The sequence below is a fragment of the Equus caballus genome, chromosome 8 (genome assembly GCF_041296265.1).
Source record: "Equus caballus isolate H_3958 breed thoroughbred chromosome 8, TB-T2T, whole genome shotgun sequence".
NCBI lineage: Eukaryota > Metazoa > Chordata > Mammalia > Perissodactyla > Equidae > Equus > Equus caballus.
This window is the reverse complement of record NC_091691.1, coordinates 65,835,550-65,853,831: the sequence shown is the minus strand read 5'-3', so window position 1 is coordinate 65,853,831 and position 18,282 is coordinate 65,835,550. Positions and strand designations below refer to the sequence as shown.

General features: G+C 57.0%; 1 protein-coding gene across 50 annotated transcripts in view; it reads left to right on the top strand.

The window, feature by feature from the left end:
- The window catches only part of CELF4 (CUGBP Elav-like family member 4), a 306,023-nt gene that overhangs the window by 221,049 nt on the left and 66,692 nt on the right, over positions 1-18,282 (top strand). For 27 of the 50 annotated variants that reach the window (XR_011421024.1, XR_011421023.1, XR_011421025.1 and 24 more), the window contains exon 3: positions 11,474-11,552. Coding sequence is in view for 45 of the 50 variants with exons in the window: in XM_023647705.2 (XP_023503473.1) it covers positions 11,474-11,552 (79 nt within the window). In the remaining 5 variants the exon portion in view is untranslated. The remainder of the gene's footprint in view (positions 1-11,473; positions 11,553-18,282) is intronic. The other 23 variants (XR_011421022.1, XM_070220994.1, XM_023647697.2 and 20 more) reach the window with 1 other exon arrangement.

Below are 18,282 nucleotides of genomic sequence, written 5' to 3'. Positions count from 1 at the left end.
TCCTTGAGGCAGAGAACTGGGCCTGGCACACACGGATGTTCAATAAGCATTGGATGGATGGAGGGATGGGTGAATGCACAAAGCAATAGGCTCTAGTCTTGGTAGGCCAGGTAGAGAGGGTGGCGCCAGAGCTGGTGGAAGAGAAATTTGGGGTTATGAGGGGTCCACAAGTCCCTGAGCTCAGGGTGTGCCTGCCTCAGGAGAGCATGGCCTCCTCCACCCCCAGTCTCAGCTGTTCCCAGAGGCTGTCCAATCTTTTCAGTTCAGTAGAGTCCAAAAGAGTGCCCAGGGGGTGGGAGTGAGAGCAATCAAATGTTAGCTATTCCCTCAAAATCATGGCAATACCCACTAAGAGAGGAGGCGGGGGGGGGGGGGGGGGGGGGGGGAGAGGAGGGGAGGGGCGAAGGAGGCAGAGGAGAGCTGCGGCTTACTTATGGAGCACTTCCGAGGTGCCAGGTTCCTGCTGAGAGCTTCACCTGAGCTGTCAAGTTTAATCCTTCCCCTCCGGTCCCCTTTCGCCTCGCCGCCGCACCCCCCCCCCCCGCCCCCCCATAGGCAATGTGACTCTAAGGGGTCGAGTAACTGCCCCATCGCGTATAAGCAAGGATATGGCAGAGCTGGGACTGAAATTCCAGCCTCCCAGCTACATCAGGGCTTGTTTCATCCAGAGTTATCCACTGCTGTTTAAAAAAAAAATCGCACATCCCCCACCCCGAAGAGGGCTGGCGACCCAGCCTGGCCGCGCAGGCTAATAAGCTTGGTTTCCACGGCAGCGGATCTTAATTAGGACCACAAGGGTCCTCCCACCCTTGCCAGGGTAACCCTGGGGTGTTGGCGGGAACGGGTGAGACGGGCATGGGGCTTGGAGACAAAGAGTCAGATTGCCCTTGGCGTGTGGCCTTGAGGGCGCCCTGACTGGGAGGTAGGGGCGCATGAGTTCCACTGCGCTATTCCATCTCGGCGAGTTTTCACAGCATCCGCCCAGTCCACCTTACCTGCCACAGCCCGGAGAAGCATCTACTCACAGAGATGGCCCCCAACCCCAACCCCATTGCAGTGGAGGGGGGAGGAACCGAAAAGCTGACCTGGGAGTCCCTGCCTCCTGGAAACCAGCAGAAGAGACCTTTGACCAGCTCCTCCCACCTCCCCCCCCCCCACCCCCGCGAGGGGGCACCTCCTTTGTTTTGTGCCAACCACCCCCTGCCCTGTGGGTGAGGGGAAAGCATTCTGTAAACTTAGATTCCAGAGATCAAGGAGAGGATGGAGGCTTGGAGAGGGATGAGAGAGAGAGAAAAGCAGAGAGAAGAGGAGGGGGCAGCCCCAGGCAGCCCCACCAATAGGCTTCGTCGCTGCCGCCTGCTGTTCCGCTGTTTGCTGGACACTGCCGGGCAGAGCAGCCTGTTGCATAGCAACTGCCAGGGGCCTGTTTGTGGGGGCTGGACCGAGGAAGCTGCTCGGGCTGCAAAGGGGGCTGCAGGGACTGAGCTCCGCGCCCCACCCCGCCTCCTCATCGCAGGCACAGAGCTCCCCACCCCACCGTGTCTGGAGCGCCAGCCAGCTCAGGCAGCACACGCCTGCCAGCCCCCGCCGTTCAGTATGCTAGGATTTGACTACCTTCTCCCCCAGGGCCCCTTCTGAGTAGAAGGCACACAAGGCCAGGCTGGGGCTGGGGCTAGGGGTCAGTCTGGAACCAAGCATTAAAACTGGGGAAATTTTACTTCAATCCTTCCAGTCCATTCTATGCACAAGCCCTAGACTGCTGTCTTCCCACAGATGGGGAGGGGACCAGGTACCAAGATAATGTCAGCCACTCCAGATCTAAACATTCAGCCGGCATTTCTCAGGCTCTCCCAACAGGGCTCCGTTCTCCTGTGCATGCAGCCGCCCCCTTGCTCTCTCTGAACCTGGCCTTCGTGGAATGTCTTCTCTGCCAAAAACAGACAGAGGACACCACTGCCCACAGCCCAAGCTCTGACCTTCCAAGGGCAGCTCCAGGTCCCCCTGCCTCCGCCTGACCTGCCGGTGCACTTACACTCCGAGACTTTCCTCACGCTCTCTGGCACCCTGCTGGCCCTTCCCTCAACTCACGCTGGTCTTCTGTGGTTTGTCCTGCCCCTGAATGCCCACCCCCCATATCCTATCCCATGTCCATAGCTTCCCCACCCCATGAGTTTGCTCACCTGGTTCATTTGGTTTCAGAGAGGACTGAAGAACATAAGCCACGTCATATGGTCAGCGCAAGGTCCAGAGCTTGGGAAAGATTTGCTAACTGTCCCCTGCCATGGTCATTGATGCCTCCCAGTCCCTATCCAGGCACACGGCTACAGCCCATGCAGCTCCACACACTCTCATATCCTGACTCGAAGCCAGCAGGCCCAGGCCGGGGCTGGGTCACACTCATGTTATTAAGACAGTCGGGCGCCTGTGATGCTTCTCAGCCGCCTTTTCTCCATCCCCTTGAGGGCCACCTTTGACAGCAGCAGACCAAAGTGAGTCCAGAGGCGATGACTTGCAAAGTGACAGGTGTGGTTGGGGGGACCCAATCACCAAGGGCTTGCTGGAGAAGGACACAAAGGCTTAGGACTCTACTCTTTAGATAGTTATGAGAGGAGGCGAGGATAAAGGTGAAGGCTGGAAAGGGAGGGGGCCCTGCAGCCAGCACGGGGAGAGGGTGAGACGTCTCTGTGGGTGACCCAGAGGTGACCTCGGTACTTTGCCAAGGGACAGGCTGAGTTTGTTGGCTGGCAGTCTGCCCCACCCAGGGGCAGTTGCTAGCCGGCTAGTCTAACTGTGGAGAGGGGTGAAGAGCTGACAGGGCCTACATGCCAGGGTGCGTCCTGCCCCAACAAGCATCAGATGGCCTCTTCCGAGTGGGGAGTAGGCGCAGAAGTAGATTTATTAAAAATCTTATCTGGAGGGTTTGCATTTCAATGGGCTTTGGATTTGCATATTTTAACAATAACCTCGGTTCTTCTGTCTGGTCTGCACTCACTGGCTGTCTCTCTAAATGTTGATCGCTGCCTCAGTAAACCCTTCCTAATCCGAAGGTACAACAACGCCACTTTGCTGGAGGTGGGATGATGAAAGAGCCTTTCTCTCTCGGCTGGAAACAGGGTTGCCCCGCAGGTGACCATTTCTGGCCTCTGGACACTCCTGCTGCAGGGGCGTGGCTGAGGCAGGAGGGAACACTGCTGGTGATGGGGCACAAGAGAGGATTCAGTCATCCATTTGGTCAGCGAGCATTTATTGACCACCTACTGTGTGCCAGGTGCCACACTGGGTTCTGGTTGTGCAGTGGTAATAAAATGGGTGTGGGCTTTCACTCCTAAAGAGGAGACAAACATTGAACAAATAAAACCACAAATTTGTGACCATAATGGTCCATAACCATCCCAAGTTGTGGCCAGGCAAGGAAGGAAAGAGTGGGGAGCTTGAAGGGACGCCTAATTTAGATTGCAAGGCCAAGGAGGAAGCTGAGACCTGAGGGGAGGCATGAGAGGGAGCCAGGCAGAAAAGGGAAGCAGAGCTGCTGCACCCACAGGCAGCCTTGGGGTCTGCACCTCATACCCCAGGAAGGGCGCCGCCTATGGGCTGGCCAGGGTGAGCCTCGGAGTCTAAGCAGTGGTCAGGGACTCCAGCCAAGACAGGTGTCACTCTGCAATAACTATTGGGGTGTCCTTGAGTCAGAACTTTATGATGACAACAGACGGGATTCCTTGAATTTCTAACCCCTCTCGACAGAATGAGCCATATGCAATTTATTAAGGAGGTAATTAAAACATTACTATATTTACAACAAGCTACAAATAATGTGCGCCGCTTCTGCCGTTCCCCTGCACTCCCTTCTCACGAGGGGACTGCAGATGCCCTGGGCAGGGTTCATTCTCTCATTCCCAGGTTACTGAGGGCCTACTATGCACAGCCCTGGGAATCCAACAGGGCACTGATTCAGAATCCGCCCTGCTGGGGCTTTAAACAAATAATTTCTCTATTAATTAATTTGTTAATTATGATTTGCTAAATGCCATGAAGGCCAAGTCCTGGCAGAGGGCAGAGTCGCTGGAGAGCGCCCCCATAGGGCCCCCACCATCTCCTGCGTGATGAGTTCTCTTCTCAGTCCTCTCATTTGGTTGCTTCCTCACCACCATGCTCTCTCTGTGGCTAGAGCTTGTGCACAGACCTGAGCAATGCTGAAAACACCTGATGGTCAAGGAAACGCGGATGCCTGGAGCTGGTGGATGGAGATCAACTTCCAAGGTGTTGGGGACCCAGGAAGGCATCATATTCGGGGAAGCTTCATGGGTGTGCAACCTGTGTGGTCACTTGGGGCCCCACACTCAAAGGGTCCCAGGCTTGGGGTTTGGTGCTCTTGCAGTCGCCATCTTGAAATTCTTAAAATTTTATCTTTGAACTTGTGTTTCGTAAGTGAAGTCTGTGAGATGAAGGAGCACGTGTAGAGGGCCTGGGGTCTTTGTTTCTGCGAGGTTCTGCCACCCACCACCTGCCCAATCCACGCACGTCCTGGGCCCCACATGCCATCAGCCTGCCCTCTGCGCCAACCAGCAGTGGCCTGAGTGCAGGTTAGGGGAGGGGAGGGGAGGGCTCACTCATCCTTTGGTAGCCCAGGCTGGCAGCGCTGTAGCACATATGGCTGGCCTTCAGAGGCCATGTCATAACGGGGGTGAGCCTCTTGCCCAGGTACCTAACGCATCCCTGGCATAGCATTTACAATACTCTTAAGGGTCACCTGTCCACTGTGGGTTGGGGTAGGGGGAGCCTATGGGCAGAGGTGAAGGCTGGCCTGACTTCCCAGGGCCCACCCTCAGCTGGGTTGCAGTGTGTCAGCCCTTGGTCAGTGGAAGGAGGCACCCAGCAGTCCCTGGGCCCCAGCTGCCCCCACCATCGTGTTGCGGGGTGGGGCTCTGGGTATCTGTGAGGGTCTCCCCACCTGAGGGGACCCTCTCTCTTCCTTCCAACCTTCCTGAGTCTGGCTCGTGTTTGTCTCCCCTGGCCAGCTCAAGGCACCCTCCCAGCACAAGCCACAAAAAACAAACGGTGCAATTTTGGTGATTCTGCATAGGAGTTCAGTGTTCTGATATTTGCATTTAAAACTGGCATCACACAAAATAAAGATGAATGGTAGAATCCATGCTCATAATTTAAAATTTATATTTTTCTTTACTTAAAACGACATCAAATAGCAAATAAAAATACCATGACAAGTTGAGAAAGAGAGAGACCGTGGAAGAAAGGAAAAGCTTTACATTTTAGTGCTTTAACGATGCTTTATTCCTTGCTTTTTGAACAAGGGGCCCTGCAAATTATGTTTCTCTTCCCAGAGCAGCGATGCCGCTGGGGTTGGGGCACAGACGTCCCGGAGGGCCCCGGCATGCAGGGTCTGCTGCTTCCCCGCTTCCGCGACCATCATGTGGGCTGTAGTGGGGGACGTTCAGTGTAAAAGCGGAGTTCTCTCGGGAGATGAGAACAAACAGCGGGGATGAATGAGAAGCAGGAGCCTGGCTCCTGATGAGGGCATCCGGGAGGGAGTGGGTGGGCGGAAATGGAGATAAGAGCTGCCTCCGGTGAAGGCTGCAGATTTGGACAAGAGAAGAAGCCACATAGCATGGCCACACTCCTTGACAGCTTGGGGAGATGCGGGCCCTTCTGATGAGCAGGGAGCTGGTACCACTCACACACCCCAAAAGGAGCCAGAAAAGCCCCTCAGCCTTGAGATCTGCACACCCACCCTGGAATTACATCTGGGGGTTCAGCTTCCAGCTGGAGAGCACTCTGGCTGTCCCCCCAGGCCACCACAATAATCTCTGCCACCCCAGCCATCCACCACCACCCCCCTTTCTTGGCGCCGCGCAGGACGTGGTCCAGACCTTCCTAAGGCATTTCTGGGCCACAGATTGGAAAACAACGTGGAGGCTGACGTCGGTTGAGAGCCTACTGTGCTCCCCTGCACCAGTTCCCCCCTTGTCTCGTTTAATCCCAAACCCAACCCAAAGGAGGTCTTTGAAAGTGACTGTGATGTCACACAAGACCACTTAAGTATGTGCAAACATGCAGGCACACACACACACGCACACAAGAGAAGAGAGAGACAGCAGTAGTACAGGGCCATGTGTGACCAGGGGGCTAAGAGACAACCAGTCTTATTGTAAGAATAAGTCTTATTGTAAGAGGAAGTCTTATTGTAAGAGGAGGGCTTGGATGGCCAGTGAGGAGTGACAGGGAACTTTCCAGGTCTTTGTATTTCTGAGGCAGCTCTGGGTCAGCCTCACTGGGGCCGGGTGTGAAGCAGAGGGCTCAGTGCCTGAGAAGACAGGGAGGAGAGCCTAGCTTGGGGGAGTGGGCAGTGATCCCACAGGCAGGGAGGCTATCCCCAGTGAGGGAGGGTGAGCTCACCAGTGGACGTTCCCCAGGCCTCTCACCAGCACTGGCTTAGGCAGGTGTCAGGCAGTAAGGGATCCAGGGGACACAGCCCCCTCACACCACCACGCCAGCCCTCAGGAAGGTGTTTGCAGCAGAAGGGAAGCCAGGTGAAGACAGACTCTTCCCGGTCTGGTGGCAGAACACATCTGGGCACTCAGGGACCAGCAGCCCCCTCTGCAGGCTGGCCCAGCTCTGGTGGGATGCTCATTCCAGCCTCAGGGAGCCCCGTGCAGGGTCGGGGAGAGGAGACACACAGAGAGGGACATGGCTCTCACACAGGAACAAGCCCAGGGGCATAGCCTGGGTTGCACCAGGAGGAAAGGAAAGGGGTGACTGGAGCCACTGGGGTTAATCAAGGCCATCTTTGCAGATAGAGAAGGGGCGCCCTGCACCCCGACCCACAGGGGGCGGCAGAGACCTGCAGACACCTGTGGGAGGTAAAGGTGGCAGCCAGCAGCAGAGAAGGGAGGGAGGGGAGGTGGGAGGGGGAGAGGAGTCAACAAAGAGCTGGGCTGGCCTGTCTGTCAGTCTGTCTGTCTGCCCACTGGCCACAGGCCTCTCCTTGCGCGGGGAGCCACGCTGGATGGACAGGTGAAGCCTTTGGACCAGCTCAATCATCGTATTTATTCTAATTGTATCGTAATCGTCCCCAAGGAGCCTGGTTCAAATGAGCTTGACATTATTAAAATTTTAATGCCCAGTTTTCATAGCTGAATGAATATTTAAAGGGTATGTCCCAGCTTAAGTTATGATGATGAAGAAATTAATGGAATGTCTTGTTTAATGCATGGATATGTGTTGATGCAAAAAGTGGCAGAGATGGGGAGGGGGAGGGGAGGCAGAGCCCGAGCAGAAGGGGCCTGGGAGGGAAGGAGTCACCGCCCGCAGGCCCTCTGCTGTGGTAGGGAGCAGGGAGGGCCCCAATCCTGGGCCAGGACCCCTCACTCCCCCTGAGGGGGCCCCGGGCTGGAAGCAGAAACACAGTCGACAACAGTTAGTGGTATCCCCAGAGGACTGACCCCAGAAGCCTGCAGGGTGGCTTCAGGGAGCTCCTTCTGACCCCAGGGAAGGCAGCCCTAGAGCACCAAACCCCGCTCCAGGCACCTGGAGGCACAACTAGAGCTGAAGGCCACAAGGGGACAGGGTACACTGATGATACCTCAGAAAGAGAATCAGCAAGGAAGGCGCCTGTAGCCCAGCACAGGCCCCCACTGCCTCCAGCCCCAGGCCCTCCTCAAGGACGACACAGCGGCTGAGAGATACGGCTGCACAGACAAGCAGAAGATGGGGAACGGAAAAGCCCTAAGAAGTGGGCTCCAGCGTCCTTGAGGCATGATGTTCACCTGCAAGGGACACTCTGGCGCCTAAGTAGTCCTGAGGCCATGGCCAGGGTCAGAGGGTGCAGAGTTAGAAGAATAAGGAAAGGAGATGGCAACTTCCCCTCCCACCTTCCTCCCCATTATCCTCTCTCCTCTTCCTCGATGTCCCTCTCCTTCTGACTGGCCATCTCTGTAGCCTGGCTCGGCCTCCTGTCCCCAGAACAGGCTCACTCTGTCCGCTGCTCCCTCCTCAAGGCAGGACCAGGCATTGGCGAGGCTGGACAAGGCCAGAGTCTGGAACAGGGAAGAGAGACACTGGCCGAGGGAGGGAGATCTCCCTTCAGGCCCGAGGCATCTGCACAGAGCCTGCTTCAGCTGGGAAATCTTCCCAACTGAGCCTGACACTTTATTTCTGCTGAGAATTAAGAAAGCACAGGGCCGTATTTTATCTCTCCATCTAGCCCGGCACCTCTCTGACAGCCCCGCAAAGGCTGTCTGGACACTGACCATCCCTAGATCATAATGAGACATGAAAAATGGCCCCAGGAGCCACAGGTCCATGGGAACCAATTCACTTCCGCTCCACCAGTCTGTTTAGAGCACCCCGTGGGGGCCCAGCCCATGGCTGAGGACAGGCAGGAGGCTGGATGAGACCCTGCATCCATCTCTGGGAAGCCCGCAGTCAAATTGGAGCCTAGTGTCGAGTCATGGCGATCAGGGAGCACGCTCCAGGGATGGCCTGCTCAGGGAGGCCTGGGGTGGGGTGGGGTGCTGGGGAGGATCAGGCCCTGCTCTGTGAGCCTAGAGCAGAGCATTCACGAATGCTCAGGTACCAAGGACAGTGGGACAGTGGCTGGCTGCCTGAGGGTGGGGTGCCCCCCGGGGCAGAAGGCTCCACGCACAAGGAGATTCCATTTGCCTTGTTTAATTTACCATGGAAATGGGCCCCATCGTAGCAGAAACAGCTCTTCCCCAGCCCTTGTCAATCCACAGGACTCATCCTAACCTCTCGCACGTACAGAAGACTGGCCGTGGGACGCAGAAACAAGGTGCCAGGGGAGGACTCCTCCCAGTGGTCCCTGCCCTTCCTCTCGACACCACCCCTAAGCATTGAGGTCTGCCTGGGCATGCTCTGGCCCCAGGGGTGGGGCCTCCACGCAGCCTCACTCACTCCCTCATCTCCACAGCAGCAGAGCCCAGCTGGCCCGGGTTCACACACCTCTACTGGCCCCTCCTCAGCCACACCTTCCTCCCCCTCCTTGCTGAGAAAGCCTGACTCTCCCATCCGGCACCCTGCTCCCCGCACTTCTGCTTTGACCTTTCCTGGACCATCCTCAAGCCCCTCACGCCTGATTCCCAGCATCTCCTAAATATGTAGGCAGGTGTCAAGAGTCCTGGGCTCATCTTGATATCACCCTTTACCACCTGTGTGACCTTGGGCTAGTTCCTTAACCTCTCTGAAAGTCCACTTCCTTGGTTAAAGTTAAAGATACTCTATTTGCATGCATTATAGAGGAAGTTACGATGATCTAACAATATAACCTATGCAGCATCTGTCCGTGTTCCTGTAGGTGTAGCAGTGTATGGCTATACTCCTAGAGGGGTGGGGTCAGATTTAGGGGGCCAGGCTGAAGAAGATGTATTTGATTTGTTAGCCCAAGGAACCTGGCCCCAAACTCGCATTGCCATGCGGACATTTTCCCCAATGACTTCCTCCCTGGGTCCCCTCCTTCGAGAGTATCTGAGGTCAAATGAAATAAAATATAGAAAGGCCATTGCATCATTAGCACTGCTGAATCCCGGAGCGGCTGCCCCTCGGAGCTTTGGTTCCTCGTCGGCAAGAGCGATAATAATCCCCACCTCAGAGCACTCTGACAATTACATAAGCAAGAGGGTTGTAGGAATATACCCAAGACAACACAATGGCCAGAACTAGGTCCAAGTCAGTCGTTGGGGCCTTTCTAGGGTAGGAGAATGTTACAGGTTTCGGGGAGACCAGGAGGAAGGGGTGTTCCAGGAGGGGAGGGACAATCTGGAAAAGGGTTGGATGCTGAGTCCCAAAAAGTCCTGGGTGGGAAACCAGGAGCACCCTGGCTCCCCTTGGAGCCCTTTCTCCCCTAGCCAGAAGCCTGCTCGGCCTCCTGGACCCTTCGCTCAAGAACTGGAAAGGGCGGGGGCTTTTAGGGGAGCCAACGCCCCCTAAATGGAGCTGGAGCTGAGAACTTCATTATGTCTCTGTGGTTGGAGGTTTCTGTCAAACCACAATCTCGTCTGCTGGCAGAGCTTACATACAAAGCACCTTTCTTTCTCTCAACTCCATAAGGCGTGCCAAGTGGGGACTGTGTGACAAACAATGGCATTTGACCCCCTCTCAGTGAATGGGCTCCCAGCATCCCGTCTGGCCCCTCTGGCCACCTGTGCCTCCGCTCCTCTGCTCTGTGTCCTGCCTCCTGCCTCTGTCCTTCCTTGCGGTGGCTCTGCCCTTCCCCTGGCCTCATCTTCACCTTGCTGAGTCACGGGTACCCACACTCCCCCACCCAGTTGTCTTGACGCAGCCAAAACTCACTTCGTATCCTAGACCAGAAAACCTGAGGAAGCTTGTGATTGGCCAGTGCAGCCTCCGTACACCAGGGGAATTGGCAACAAAAGGTCACCTGGTGCAGGACGGAAGCCCAGAAACAGCCCTGGCAGACCCAGGTTCCCAGGCTCATCCTGCCATGGGCGGCCCAGCATCAGCTTCTCCATCTATAAAATAGGGGTATTAATATTTGCCTGGGGTTTGTGTTTATGAGAGAAATGCGATAAGGGATAAGGGATAAGAGAGATGTGTGGCAGGCAAAGACTGGCAAAGACACAAAGTACAATTCCATTTGTGTGGTTCCTACCATTTTTATTGCTTGAAACATCTTGGGACCTCAGGGCTGGAGAGCCTACCCTGGCGCCCTGGGCAGCAGGGAGGATTAAAGACGGCTGCTGAGGAGCTGGGATGCTTGGAGTTCAGAGACCCCTAGTGGCCTGAATGGGGCATTGAAACAGGTCCCCGAAAGAGACCGGCGGCCGGGAGACTTGGGGAGTCAGGCGGTGCCCAGGTGTCCTCCTGGCACCCAGACACCATGGGAGATGGTAGCTGTGCCCACTCTACACACCCCGAGGGGACAGCTCTGGCTGCAGTCAGGGTCCCAACCCTGAGCTCTGCTCCAACCAGGAGCTGGGTGGCCCTGTGCCTCAGTCACCCTGGGACCCACAGCCCATGTCTGAGATGGCATGGGGTGGGGTGAAACTCGTTGCCATGCCCCAGCCTGGGCAGGAGTCATTCTGAGGCCAGAGACCAGCCTGTTTCAGCAAAGCCCCCTGTCTCTCCAGTGAACCAGGGCTGGCCACAGAGCAGCGGGGGGGGGACCTCAGATTCTGCTATCACAGATTAGCAAGAGCTGCTCAGAGCTGGAAGGGAACACACAGGGTCTCCAATCAAGAGAAACGCTTCTGAAATCCCGGGGCCCTGGGGACTGCACGGGAGGGGAGATGGGTGGGACTTTATGAAGAGGCACACTTTGCAGCCGCTTGGCTGTGGGGGTGTATATGGGGGTATATGTCCGAGGGTATGGTCTGTGCACCTATGTACCTGTGAACACCTGTCTGCCTTTGGGAGTGGCTGTGTCTGCCCCACCCCCACCCCCCAGGTCTGCGCTGACGCTGTCCCCTGTGCTCTGTTGCAGATGAACCGGCCGATCCAGGTGAAGCCCGCGGACAGCGAGAGCCGAGGAGGTAGTAGCTGCCTGCGCCAGCCCCCTTCACGTGAGGGCCCACTTGTCTCTGTCCCCCTCCTCCCCACCCCTCTCCCTCCCTTCCTCCCCTGATGCAGCCATGCAGCGACTCCCTGCCGCCTCCTCCTGCCTGCCTGGGGACCTTGGGGCCGGGGGTTGGGCCAGGACTTTGGAGCTCTGGATGACTGGAGTGGGGACAGTGCGGGGAGGCAGAGATGATTGGGGTCTGCTGGCTGGTGGGGTTCCTTCCTTTCTGCAACTAAACAAGTAGCATGTCTCAGGGTACTCTTCTGCCCCCTTTAGGACACCCCAAAGGATACAACCATCTCTGTGTCACCAAGGAACACCCACTGTGATGGGACTTGGCCAGTTGAAAGGGTGCCTGGCTGGGAGGAAGGAAATGGTTGCAGCCCTGGCCTGGGAAGGTTCAGGCCAGAGGGGGAGAGCAGAGAAGAGCTGCCTGTGAGGGGTGGGACCTGAGGCCAAGATCCTGGAGACACATACAGGCAGACAGGAAGATATCCGGAATGGGACAGAGCAAGAGGACATGGCCTCACCCCACAAACGAGGGCCCCCTCCATCTTCTCTATCAGTAAGGGCTCCGCCCCTTCTACACACAGAGGCTCCACCAGGCCAGGGTCCTGGCTTCCTCTGCCAGGCCCCCACCATCCTGGGTTCTGGCCTGGGTGCCCATGCCCACACCATGCCCAGGCCACGGCCCTCTGCCCCTTGGCTCTCCCTGCCTGGGCCTGGACAGGTCGCTGTCCTCTTGGCTCAGCCAGGCACTGAGGCATTGCTTCCTCACTCTCCCTCCCCTCAAAAAGTAAAAAGTAAAATAGGCAAAATTACTTGCAAATTCAGAGTCAAGATCCTCGTCCTGGGGGAACTACAGTGTGGCCACAGATGGTCTGCCCGCCCCTGGGGCCTGTGGTCCTTCCAACTCAGGCCACTGCCCTCTGAGCCCCCGCAGGGCTCTGACCTGGCCCGGGCACAAGGCCTTTATGGCCTGTGGTCCTGCCCACCCAGGCCTCGAATCCCACCCACCAGGGCCTGGCTGGTGTCTTGGTGCTGCCTGAAGGGGCCCCACCTCCCAGGGCACAGACACACCTCCCTGGGGCCCCCTGAGGGCTCCCCATCTTGAGGACCCCGATAGTCAAGATGGGTCAGTCGAGGGGTAAAGATGGAGCAAAGCGCACCTGTTCTCTCGCTGGCTCCTGCCCCTTTCCTGGCGGTCAGTTCCTCTGGTCTTCTCTGCACCCAGAGGCTCCTTGTCCACCCGGTGCCAGGTGCCCTTGCCAGACAGTGAGGGGAGTGCTGTCCTGCCATGGTCTCACTCGGGGCTTCTCCTTGGTGGCATGTGGCAGAGCCAGGAGCCTGTCCTAGAGACTGACTCCGGGAGGCAGGCCCAGCAGGACCTGGGCCCCAGGTCACCCCGTCACGCAGTGACTCACCTGTAACACCTTGTCCGCGTAGCAGGGACAGGATGCAGCCCAGGGCCCTGTCCCTGGTGGGGAGAAAACTCTCGTGTACAGGCAGGTAACTCCGACAGGAAGTGGCACCTGCAGTCCCAGAGAAGGGGGCCCCTCGGTGGGGGCAGCCAGAGACCTCGAAGGAGGTAGCACCTGAGCTGGCCTTGAAGGAGGGGAGTGTCCACACCTGGAGAAGAAGTGGGGGTGGCATGAACAAGGCCCCAAGGAGGGAGACCCCTGAGGGGGAGCAGGGGGTCCCTCTGGTGTGGAGCAGACAGCTCAAAGTCCAGCCAGTTTTCCCCAGAACCTGTGGGGGGTATCTGGAAACCCTCTACGCAGCAAGGCTGTGCGGAGCTGTAAGGCAAACCTTTTCTCCCTCCACCTGCCTCCGAGGCAGTAGCTCTCAGACTCCGAGTTGCTAACCTCATCTCCTTTCTCCTATATATCTCCGGCCGCTGACACTTGCCCCAAACCAGATTAATCAGCTCTTTTATTCTTCCTGCAGTCGAAAGGGGGGAAAAGAGAGCCAAACCTAAACATCTCTCTATTAATTGCATATTCAATATTAAACAGTGAGATGATCCTGAGTCAGCATTATCACCAAGCTATTTAAAAAAAAAAAAGAAAGTCAGTTTAAAATAATTTAATATCCATTAAATACTTCTTCTTGCGGGGAGGGGGTGGGGGAGAGGTGAACACTAAAACAGATGAAAGAAGTGGGAAGGGGAGAAGGGTATGAAGGCCAGGATGGGAATGGGATGGAGGAGGAGGCACATGACGGAAAAGGCCCGGAAGATGGGAAGGAGCTGGGAAGACTTGGGACTCTGCTGGGACGACAAGGGAGGGGCAGGAAAGGGAAGTGGCCCCAGAGGAAGAGAGGGGGGATCTGCCCCACGAGGCTTTCCTCATGCCAGCTCCGGAAACTGTTCCCAGGTTACACAGAGTCCCCAAAGGCCCAGAGGACATGGGACACATGTGCCCTCAGGACCCCTACCTGCACTCCCCTGAATGCTCATGAGCAGTGCAAAGAGATGGATTTTCTGCCTAGGATTTGATGTCCATGCAGGAGCCTTGGGCTGTTGGGCAGGTGGATGGCTTCCCCTGGCCTCGCCCACCACAGAGGGAGGCCATAGCCCACTGCAGTCACATCAGCGTCCCAGCTTCTTCTTCCAAATCTCATGCTTCCAGAAGCATCTGCTGGCCACATCAGCTTACACTCAGAGGAGGGGTCCCAGGACAGGCGTGGATGGAGGAGTGCCATGTGTGCAGGTCTGTGGGAACAGGGGCGGCTTTTCCCTTTTGGGCTCCCGTCTCTGACAGGAACTGCTAGCTGGCACTGACAGGCCACCGTCTGTCAGGAACCTCCCATCAGGACGGACAGGAGCTGAGTTCTCTTTTCTCTGGTGGGGGTTTGGCTCCAGCCTTCCCTCCAGAGGTTGGGATAGAGACACAGTATCTGAAATGCACCGAGTGTAAGGAAGAAGGACTGGCTGGGTGCTCAGCTCCCCAAAAGAGCACAAGACGGCAGTTCTTGTTCTGGTCCAGGGCCCCAGTCCTAGCTTTGCCCAGAATGAGCTCAGGCCCAGGCACCCCATCTCTCGGCTCCGCTCCCTCTCCTGGGCACAGGAGTACTCACTCTCAGTAAAGCTGCTGTTTACAGAGCACTACTGAGGGCTGGGAGTTTAAACAAATATGTTTACTCCCTGCAATAACTTTGGAAAGTGCAAGTTATTGGCCCCACTTAAAAGTACAAACCAAGACACAGAGAGGCCAGGTAATTTGTTCAGGGTCACACAGCTAGAAAGTGGGAGAGCCAGAATTCAAACCCCTGCCTGTCAGTCACAAGCACCTATGTGCTCTGCATTTCTCTGATTCCCAGGATAGTCTCCCAGACTCAGGGGGCAGTGGGATGGTGCCACAGGCATTTGTCATGCCTCAAGGCTCATTCTCAAGGTGACCTAGAAGAGAAGAACAGGGTCCCAGGTGAGGGAGGCAGGGCCAGGCCGGACAAGGAGCTCTGGGACCTACCTGTGAAACATGAGAGATCGGGCTAGAGTGGGTCAGAGAAGAGAGGGCTCACTGTGGCTTGGAGTAGGCAGGGAGGGCTTCCTGGAGGAGGTGGCAATTGGACCAGGAAGTGTAGACTTGGTAGGAGACAGGGCACAAAGAAAATGGGGCCCTGAACACAAGGCCGAGAGGTTAAGCTTGTCTCCATCAGAAGCAGGAGCCACTGATTCCGGTGGGGAGACCAGGCAGAGGGACCAGGCATCACAGCTGTAATGTCCTTGGTCAGGAAGAGAGGAGACAGTACCTGCTACCACCCCCAAGAGCCAGGGCACCAGCTAGGCAGGGAAAGAAAACCAAAAGAGAAAGAACCTCCCCAGGAACCATCCATGCACGGAGGGTGCAGTTAACCCTGCAGAGCTCGCTGGAGCAAGTCGTACTTAAATTCACCCTCAAATAAGCGAGCCAATCCTTTAAGGAGGGGAGTGAAGCAGGCAAGGGACAGAGAGGAACGGGGTGGAGGGAATGCCCACACTGGCCCCACCTCCCACAGGGCCCTGGCCGTCTGGAGGCAAGGACACTCCCTAGGGCATGCCCTGTGGTTCAGGGTCAGCATCTGAACTGAGTCTCCACAGCTGCAGGGGCCCTTCGGCCTCGGTTCCACTCTCAGCCCCACAGTGCACAGCCCTGCAGCCCCGACCCCCTCCCCATCCTCCCTGGTCTCAGCCCAGGTGAGTGCTAAGCCCGGAAGACAGGACAAGGCCCCCCATGAAGGGGGGCTTCTGCGGCCAAGTTGTGGGGGCTCCTTTCAGGGAGTCAGGCTCTGGGCGCCTGGCCTTGGGCAGCAAACCTGCCTGGGGGCCCCTGGGTGGAAGTGAAGGAGGCTTGGGCTGGGGAGTGTGCCTATACCCCTCAAAGGGCCCAAGAAGGTCAGTGGCCGAGGAGGGGCCCTTGAGGAGGGAAGGAGTGGCTGAGACCTGGGCCAGGTAGAGCAGACATTGGCCTGACCCCACCCCCAGTGCCACCTCTCCCACGCACATACCAGCAGCTGTGTGCTGTCTCCCTGGACCCCTAGAAAGCCCCCCGCCCATCACGAGAAACCACTCCCACCCCTTCCCAGTGACCATGTACTGAGCTAATGTGGGCCTCATGCACGCTGTGTTTGGAGGAATGCAGTCAGTCCCACACATTTCACACCATCGCACCAACATGCCTACACTGATGGAGGCACCCACAGACACACCCAGTTTCACACACGCTCCCAGTGAGGTGGAAAAGAAATATCCCCACAGGGACATAGTGGCTGGGGGTGGGGCACAGACAGGGGTCACCGAGTTTTATCTCATCAACGTGAAATGACAGGAGAAAGAGCAAGACGGCTGGTTGACAATTTGGAGAAGGTAGAAACCAAGATGGCTTGGGAGGGAATCCTGGGAAGGAGGGGTTTGGGATGGCCAAGGGGCTGGCCCCCCCCCCCAGAAGGGGGCAGGTGTGACCCTGGGGAGCCCCTCTAGAGGGAACGTGAGTCTTCCAGGGTTTGGAACCAAGGCCCCCTCCTGGGCCACAGCACCTGGGACTGGAACCCCACACATACATAGACACACTCCAGCCCACACAGGCCTTTGGCTGGGACACGTGAGGCCTGAGCTGGGGTAGCGGTCACAGCCCGAGACGGGGACTGATAAGGGGTTCCCAGGTCCCCTCCCTGGCCTATCTGAGCGTGTTTGCCTCAGGAGGCCTTCGTCAGGCCCAGGGAAGGAGGCAGGGGGCCGCTGAGACTGAACCTGACGGGAGAGCCTGGCCGAGGCCAATGATCCTAGAAGGGTGTGGCCCTGAGCTCCAGCCATGAAAGAGACCCCCTAGGGAAGCTTCTACAGGGTGAAGGAACCTCTTTTTATGTCCTCTCCAAGTCCTTGAGAATTGCCTGGGGCAGGAGGATCCCACAGCAGGTTCCACTTCCTCCCTTCCCTCCATTTCCAGACCAGGGAGCTCACGTCGGCTTCCCCGCCCCAGCTCTGGCTCACCCTGCTTTCTCAGCTGGTCTCTGGCTGGACCCGGTCTCTAGCGGGATCCGCGCAGGGTGAGGCAGGCACGGGAGGCCAGGGGCAGGGGCGACAGCCTGTGAGTCATCCCGTTTCCCCTCATCCCTGAGGCAGGTGGGCGCCCAGTCATTTCACCAAGCAGCCTTCCTGCAGCCTTTCTCCGCTGCCCCTGTTCATTTAACAGCATCTTCGGGGCGTCTGTCCCCGCTCACGGTGGCTGCACTCGTGTGGCAGCGGAGCCCCGCTGGGCCAGCTAATGAGGTTGGACACATCGCTTGTGAGCGCGGCTCCGAGGCCCTCCCCGAGGCCACGTTCCCCACCATAAATCCGTGGCTGATTCCGTCCTCCCGGCCCCTCCACCATCTGTAGCCCCATCGCTTCCTGCGGCTTTTTAAATCCTATTAAGTTCCTCATTTCTCCTCCGAGCATATTTTTATTTCTAAACAGACACAGACAACGGGCTGTCAGGGAGGCCTTTTGGGAGCCATTGGTGACCAACTGAGGGGTGCAGGCCCGGGCGGGGGCAGTTCCCGGCTGCTGAGAGGTCCAGGGACCTCCAGAGACCCAGGGCCACACCGCTGACCCCCCGATGCAGGTCTCTCACTTCCAGACTTTTCTAGCTGTTTAGCCCCATAACTCTAGGTATGCAGTTAGGGAGCATTTAGATAAAATGGACATGCAAGCTGGTCCTGCTTAATGAAAATTCGATGTACAGAAGTTTCAATTTCCCAGTCTTAGGAGGCAACAAATGACTCGGTTGACAAAAGCTTCTGGGTGAAGAGAAACCCCTCTGGGTTCTGCTAGGAAGCCCTCAGCCCAGGAGGGAGGGGTACACAGAAACCTAAAGCTAAAGGACCAGGGGCCGCAGCACATTGAAGACTGATCTGAAATTATACCAAGACAGTAAGGAAACCAGGTTTTAAAAAACCGTATTAATTCCAGAGAGCCCCGACCAGGGTGCAGTGCAGGGGGAGCGGGGAGGTGTGAGAAAGGCATGAAGGACACGTTGTGAACTCCCTGTGGGAACTCTTGGGTGAGGCTCCCTGGGACGTGAGGCTGGGAGTGGGCAGAGACTCAGCCCCCAAAACAGCCTCATTTGTGCAGCCCCAAGCCACGTGTCTGGAAGTCAAATCCCACAGCACGAGCCTCTCCACCTCCACTTCAGTCTCTCCCCTTTAGGGCATTAGGCACCTCCCCCTGGGTCTAGTACATCCTGATCTATATTTGGGGCTCTTGATTTGTACCC